The sequence below is a fragment of the Gadus chalcogrammus genome, chromosome 12 (genome assembly GCF_026213295.1).
Source record: "Gadus chalcogrammus isolate NIFS_2021 chromosome 12, NIFS_Gcha_1.0, whole genome shotgun sequence".
In the NCBI taxonomy this organism is placed as follows: Eukaryota; Metazoa; Chordata; class Actinopteri; order Gadiformes; family Gadidae; genus Gadus; species Gadus chalcogrammus.
This window is the reverse complement of record NC_079423.1, coordinates 31,713,905-31,721,404: the sequence shown is the minus strand read 5'-3', so window position 1 is coordinate 31,721,404 and position 7,500 is coordinate 31,713,905. Positions and strand designations below refer to the sequence as shown.

Below are 7,500 nucleotides of genomic sequence, written 5' to 3'. Positions count from 1 at the left end.
CTCCCAGGTGCGGTTGGGAGAGTAGTCCCAGGTGGTTTCCATGGCGGCAATGTAGTAGGTGGATGAGCGCAGCATGGTCTCGCCCTGCGTCTGGAACAGGCCGCACTTCTCCACCGTGTAGTTGGCTCGCATCCCGGCAGTGTAGTCGGCCGCCGTGGCCGACACCACCTCGAAGGACCCTGAAACATCCAGCGGGCTTTGAACTAAAGGAATACTATGGAACAGTTCCCTGTTCTAATATCTAAAAATGACTGGACGTATGATGCATATATTGTCAAGTCTTTTAAGTCAATTATCCAAATTGGTTGCAACACGATTTAAACCCAGAGAAATATGTACTTTGATTCATGGTAGCTTACTACAACGTGGTACTTTGTCAAGTGGTTCATGCCCGCCACCAAGCTAATGCAATGTTTCCTGATTCATTTTCTTTGTCTCCTTGTCAGATTTACACCACTAGATACACAGGAATCATACCGGTGATCATGTCTTTTTCACACCACATCACTGTAATTTGCTGTAATTGAGTGTGTATCAATACTTTTACTTGCATTTTAATTAACAGTTACCATAAAGTGACAAAAAGGCTGATAAAAAAGTGTGTGTGCTTCTGTGCGTGCAAGCGTGCGTGCGTGTATGTGCGTGCGTGTGTGTATGTGTGTGCGTGCGTGTGTTTTACCCATGCTATCCGGCTCCATGACGACAGTGTGTGAGATGTGAGGGAAGACACTGATGCTGTCTCTCCTGGTCTGACGGTAGAGGAAGCGGTTGCCATAGAAATAGAGACTGTGGATGTCCAGCTCGGAGCCGAGACCTGACAGGTGCCAGGACACCTTGTCGTTCTTACACATGGTGAGGCCGGGGAGACTCCGGTACACGTAGCCGTTCAGAGCTGCCAGAGACAAAGAGCAAGGCGGCGTGTGTTCAAATAACAGAGGTGGATGCATTTGGAGAATCAAAGCATTACATTTACATTGAGGGGAACTGGCCGCTACTCTGATCCGAAGCGACATGCAACCATTCATACACACATTCCCACACCGACGGCGGCGTCAGCCACGCAGGGCGACAGCCAGCTCGCCGGGAGCAGTTAGGGTGAGGCGTCTCGCTCAGGGAGACCTCGACGCTTGCAGGAGGAGTCGGGAATCTAACTAGCAACCTTCAGGTTACCAGCCAACCCCCTCTACCTCCTGAGCTACTGCCACCCACTGCTGCCGTTTGGCCTCATGTTTGACACTACCTCTTTGCATGACGGGGTTCAATAGACATTGTTTCCCCTGTAATTGAGACCCTCTTTGATATATAGGCACCCCAGGTCCATAGCTCACGTGTTACTGTCCTTGAAACCCGAAGTCACCTCTCATTGCTCATCTCCTTTAGGGCTTCGGCCTCCTAATTGATCATTCTAGTATATTTGAATGCCCTCTTTCATATAAATGACAGCTCCATCACTGGGGCGTGGCAGCATTTCTTCAGCCCTATCTGGATTGCTCACTATGCCTGCTCACCGTGCATTCTGTTGCTCTCCACAAAGTCCTCGTCTTCCTTGTTGACCGTGTCGATAGATGTGGTGTAGGTCCTTATGTTGTGGTCCAGATACCAGCTCAGGTTCTCATCAAACACTGTGGCCATCAGGTGGAACTCTTTATTGTAGTTCTTCTGTGGAACGGACGGTCGATGGAGAGCGAGGGAGAGAGAGCGAGAGCGAGAGAGGGAGCGAGAGAGAGAGCGAGAGAGAGAGCGCGCGAGAGAGCGCGCGAGAGAGAGAGAGAGAGAGAGAGAGAGAGAGAGAGAGAGAGAGAGAGAAAGAGAAAGAATGTTGAAAGATGCTCACTGCTAAATTACAATAAATGTTATCCTGTAGATGTCCTAACGGTATTAGCTTCTTGTACACAACAATAGATGCGAAAGTTACGCTGATTAACGACGAGGCATCGAAAAATGTAGTTTTGTGTTTTGATATAATGCTCTAAGAAGACCCATCGCCACTCACCTGGACACCTTTCTTCAGCGCTTTAGGTTTGCAGATAAGAAGAGGCCCAGCCAGACCAGAGTTGGTGTCCTTGACTGGGTCCACGCCAGAGTAGTAGAGGTAGGTCAGACAGTCGGCCCCGTCCCCGTCGGTCGGCCCAGCGCCGATGGGAACCAGCCACTCGTAGGTGTGTACCGTCCCAGGCTGGACCAGAGCCGCTGGTAGTGGGGTAACTATCCCTGCATAGAGAGGAACATTCGTAACCAACACTCCCGTGTAGATCAATGCATTCTGAAAACCCGATTGCTATTCCCGACAAAGAAAGGATGGCTAGGAGGAAGGAAATGAGGAAGGAAGGATAAGACAGAAGGAGGCACAGAAGTGCAAGTGGACGCAGACACGGCTGGGGTATATCTAAAGCGTTACTCACGAGGCTCTTTCCTAAGTTCACGCAGCTTCTTTGCTGTGTGGGACTCTGTGTGGCGAGAGGGGAGAGGTTGGGTGAGAAGTGGCAGGAAAAGAACATCACAAACAGTATACTCCTGAAATGGAGACCAAGAAAAGTGTAATGGTCATTGGGGTTGCCAGTGACTTTACTGGTAGATCCAAGTCCAAAGGTTATCTACTTTGTCATCACATTTGATGCTAATCTTTCCCATATCCTTCGCTGGCACATCAGGGATATGACAGAAGGTGTGTGTGTGTGTGTGTGTGTGTGTGTGTGTGTGTGTGTGTGTGTGTGTGTGTGTGTGTGTGTGTGTGTGTCTGTGTCTGTGCGTGCGTGCGTGCGTGCGTGCGTGCGTGTGTGTTATTAACCTTCTAGTTCATTGAAGTACAGAGTTCCGTCCTGCTCGATGTTGTACTGGACACCGTGGGGCTGCATGCTGTAGGCGCGAGTGGCCTTGTTCTTGAACACCACCTTGATGGTGTCCTTCTCCTCCGCCCGCAGCACCGGGCCTGCAGACGCACACACAAACAATCGAGGCCAAATCCATGCAGGAGGGATGTTCAACATTAGTCCAACTGTCGTTGCTAGGGTTGTGCCACTCAGTAATCAGCAATCATTATAATAAACCAAAACCCGGTCGCAGAAACTATGGTAATTGTCCTTCGAAAAATACATTTTCTAGGGAAAAACAACAGATGTAATGATTTGCCAAAAATGTTGTTTGAAAGAACATTGGACGTATTTGAATGACATTTTCAGGAAGCCTTGGCATGCACTGCATTCAAAGCTTATATGGAGTGCTCCCTTAAAGACGACAAACTGTCTCAAAATTAATATTCACGCCATTCAAGAGCCTATTGCCATTTCAAAATCTATTGAGATGGTTTATGCATATTCAATTTGGGGGGATTGTTTGTGCATATATGTTCTTTGTTACACTTATTTTGGTAGAAATAAATGCATTAGGATGCATTTTTTTAAATGAACTAAAGGGAAATAGAGTGGATATGTCATGGGAGTGTTTTATCCTAGCTCCAGCACTGTACTCCTGCGGGGTCAGAACCGTTGAGGTGATAAACAGCATTATGATGCGTGGACACATTACCCAGAATGCCAAGGTGCAGCTCCTCCGGGGCACGCAGCATCTTGGTCAGGAAGGTGGTGTCCGTGTATTCCACATAGCGGACCTTCATGTAAGACCTTCCAATGCGGCTCGCCCCCTTCACGATGTACTGCTCAGCTTCACTGCAAACAGACACAAACAATGTAGTACAAGCACAGTACAATCAGCTGACCGTTATTATAGTAGTATTTTTTATGTGGACTATATGTGTGTGTACTATGTGTGTGTGTGTGTGTGTGTGTGTTTGTGTACCATGTGTGTGTGCGTGCATGCGTGCGTGTGCGTGTGTGCGTGTGTGCATTACCCGTCTGTTGGCTGTGTAGGAGCATAGTCCCACACCTCCTCTTCGGCAGCGATGAAGTACTGTCTCTCCTCTCCGATCGGGCGGGGCTTATGGACGTTAGGGAAACACTTCTTGATCTCAAAAAAGGCCTGCATGCCGGCTGAAGGGACAACACAACAGACACACAACGTTAGTCAAGACAATGCTGTAGCAATAGGTTCCAACTTCCATATATGCTGAGACTGGTTGGGAATTTGTGTTTGTGTATGTGTGTGTGAGGGGGGGGGGATGTGTACTATATGTATATATGGTATTATTGAGTGAGCTGGATATTTTTTATTTTAGTCTGAGATTATTCAGTCCGATCTCGTTAGGGGAATGGAGACACACCTGAGCAATTCCCCAGAACACCGAAGTCGTCTTTTCACAAAAGCTCAGCTGTCAACATTAAACTTTGAACACCATCATTCTTTTATTGAATGAAAATGGCAGTGGAAAGTTTCGCTAATTAATTACTTTTACCTTACTTTTACTAGAGAAAACTTGAATTAAACACACAATATAGCCTAAATTGTGTGTGTGTGTGTGTGTGTGTGTGTGCGTGCGTGCGTGCGTGCGTGCGTGCGTGTGTGCGTGCGTGCGTGCGTGCGTGCGTGCGTGCGTGCGTGCGTGCGTGCGTGCGTGCGTGCGCGCGTGCGTGTGTCCGTGCGTGCGTGCGTGCGTGCGTGTGCGTGTGTGTGCGTGTGCGTGTGCGTGTACCCTTCATATGGTCGTTGACGTTGCAGGACAGCAGCCAGTGCCCGGGGTTGTCGGCGGTCATCTCGGCCGTCATGCTGGAGGCGGGGAAGAGGCTGACGGTGTCGGTGTGGTGGTTCTGGGTGGTCAGGATCTGCCCGTGGAAGTGGGCCGAGTGGATGTCCACCTGCGTTCACACGGGTCCAATCAGATCAGACTGAACCAGCGACTCTCAAATGCTACGTAAAGGACATTTTAATGGGGTAACATTATTTAGAAAGAAGCCCATGAAATAACTAATGTTTTAATATTTATTCATGTTTCGACGGCTTACTTTTTCATTTGGAAGCTGACTGCAATATTGGCAAATCTTTGTTTTATTTTGGGGTCTTTACCCTCAATGACCGATGACATGATAGGCTCCAGAGGCGAAAATAGTTAAGTTAGTTAAGTTAACCATAGTACGAAGGTCTTTTCTTGCCCGTTCAGGGACAGCAAAATCAAATGTTGATTTTCTGTTTGCCAGTATTGGCGAGTTACTGATTTGGTAAACAAAGGAACAAGTAACCAAGGAAGTGACCAATCTTTACCTCATTGCCTAAGCCAAACAGGTGCCAGTGGATTTTGTTTCCTTGACACATGCTCAGTCCCGGCAGATTACCGTACACAAAGCCGTTGATACCTGTAAATATACACTAGGTGTTAGAGGAACTGGTACTCTTGCTGCACAGATCATATACAGATCACCAGATAATTTATTCAACATCATAAACTGATCTAAAGTATAACTTAATGTATAAGTATTTTGAGTATTACGTATTAGTGAATGAAGAAAAGTGTCAAGCCTGTGTCATCCATCCATCCATCCTTCAATCCATCCATCTATCCATCCATCCATCCATCCATCCATTCATCCGTTCATCCATCTAGGTGTGTGTGTGTGTGTGTGTCTGTGTGTGTGCGTACGTGTATGTGTGTGTGCGTACGTGTGGGTGTGTGTCTTTGTGTGTGTCTCTATGTGTGTGTGTGTGTGTGTGTGTGTGTGTCTCTGTGTGTGTGTGTGTGTGTGTGTGTGTGTGTGTGTGTGTGTGTGTGTGTGTGTGTGTGTGTGTGTGTGTGTGTGTGTGTGTGTGTGTGTGTGTGTGTGTGTGTGTGTGTGCGTGTGTGGGTGTGCGTGTGTGTCTCTGTGTGTGTGTGTGTGTGTGTGCATGCGTGCGTGTGTGTGGCATGCACACCGTGCATCTTGTTGCTCTCTATGAAGTCCTCGTCCTCCTTCAGCCCGCGGGCGGGCTGGGGGATCTTCACCTGGATGTTCTGGTCCAGGTACCAGCTCTCGTTCTCGTCCGATACCATGAACAGCAGGGCGTACAGGTAGTCCCCCGACCGGTCCCCGTGCACGTCCAGAGTCCCTGGAGGGAACCAGCAGAATGGGTCGAACCCGCAGCCCTCTCCGCTATTGAGACGGTCCGATCGACCTCCCTACGAGAGCACCCGGCCTCTGGTCACCCCTCGCTGACACCACCGGCTCCCCCTCCTGGCTGGTTTGCGTTACGTGTTTGTCCGTTGGTCCTCAGCTTCACAGCCACAGTGCAGCCGCTGGCTCCTCAACCAGCCCAGGTTCTCCCCCTCTACACCACCCCTCCCAGCCTGCACTGGCCACCAGTGGCTGCGAGAAAGCCTGTTTCTTGTCTACTGTGCTACTCGGGCTCATTCTATACACTCTATGACTGACAAATGGCTTTTATACCTTTTCTAGTCAATGTTTCCACATTTGAAGCAGTTGGTTTATTAGATTAATTGCACATCCTTGTGTGATTCTTGGACTTTTTGGATGATTGCTCTTTGTTGTACGCGGCTGTCGGACCAAAGCAGATTCAGCGTAAGGCAACAGTCACTCTCGGTAGGGAGGGGTAGGTACCTCTCTTGCAGGTGATGAGCGGTCCCACCAGACCGGAGGCGATGTCTTTGGGGGCGGAGACGTGGGAGTGGTAGAAGCGGGTCAGGCAGTTGGCGTCGTCGGCGGTGGGGCTCTGGGAGGCGGGCAGCGTCCACTCGTACGTCACCAGCCGGCTCGGCGCCACCGAGTCGTCGTGCTTCTTGTCCGGCCCGGTGCCGTCAGGATACAGGGCTCCTTGGTGGGGAAGGAGACACACAAGCACGCACGCACGCACGCACGCACGCACACACACACGCACACACACACACACACGCACGCACGCACGCACGCACGCACGCACGCACGCACGCACGCACGCACGCACACACACATGCACACACACACACACACACACACACACACACACACACACACACACACACACACACACACACACACACACAAACACAAGCACGCACACACGCACACACACATTGAGCTTTGAGTGATACGTGAATAGTTAATGGTGAATAGTGGTACAATAATAAGGCAATTTAATTTTAATTGTATCTATCAAGGAACCGCATCACTTACACTTGGCTACTAGATGATGCAGGAGGCGATTCAAGGATTTTTGGAAGCACCCACTTTTCTTTCCTTCTTATTATTGATATTTACCAAAAGAAAACCCTAATTGCTCCTTTAACAGTATTTGGATTTATCTTTCTCTGCAGCTTCGTGATAGAAAGTGTCTACTTCATCCTCCCCACATGGTCCACCCTGTTGTGTGTGTGAGCGCCCTCACCCTCGTTGTCCTTGCTGTAGTTGAGCCCGTGGGGGTGGATGGAGTAGGGCCTGGAGGCCATGTTCTTCAGGTGGACCACCAGTGTGTCGCCCTCCTCGGCCGACAGCAGCGGCCCCAGGTAGCCCAGCCACTCTGGCTTCACCACCTCCGTCCTGTAGGCGGAGTCGGTGTACTGCTTGTACACAGCCTTCTTATACGTAGAGCCGATACGCTGGGGGCCTGGAGCCATGAACACTGCAGCCTCTCTACAGAGAGAGA

The 7,500-nt window shown here is 49.6% G+C and overlaps 1 protein-coding gene across 1 annotated transcript in view; it reads right to left on the bottom strand.

The window, feature by feature from the left end:
• Nucleotides 1–7,481, bottom strand: part of cp (ceruloplasmin) — a 12,908-nt gene extending 5,427 nt beyond the window's left edge. Inside the window, exons 1-12 of the mRNA XM_056603485.1 lie at nt 7,243–7,481; nt 6,480–6,692; nt 5,797–5,970; nt 5,152–5,243; nt 4,586–4,748; nt 3,848–3,986; nt 3,526–3,665; nt 2,789–2,929; nt 1,994–2,211; nt 1,509–1,659; nt 680–892; nt 1–179 (exon numbers count right to left, since the gene is read on the bottom strand). The exon at nt 1–179 is cut by the window's left edge and continues 29 nt beyond it. Of these exons, the coding sequence (XP_056459460.1) occupies nt 1–179; nt 680–892; nt 1,509–1,659; nt 1,994–2,211; nt 2,789–2,929; nt 3,526–3,665; nt 3,848–3,986; nt 4,586–4,748; nt 5,152–5,243; nt 5,797–5,970; nt 6,480–6,692; nt 7,243–7,471 (2,052 nt within the window). The 5' untranslated portion in view covers nt 7,472–7,481. The remainder of the gene's footprint in view (nt 180–679; nt 893–1,508; nt 1,660–1,993; nt 2,212–2,788; nt 2,930–3,525; nt 3,666–3,847; nt 3,987–4,585; nt 4,749–5,151; nt 5,244–5,796; nt 5,971–6,479; nt 6,693–7,242) is intronic.
• Nucleotides 7,482–7,500: the final 19 nt, after the last annotated feature.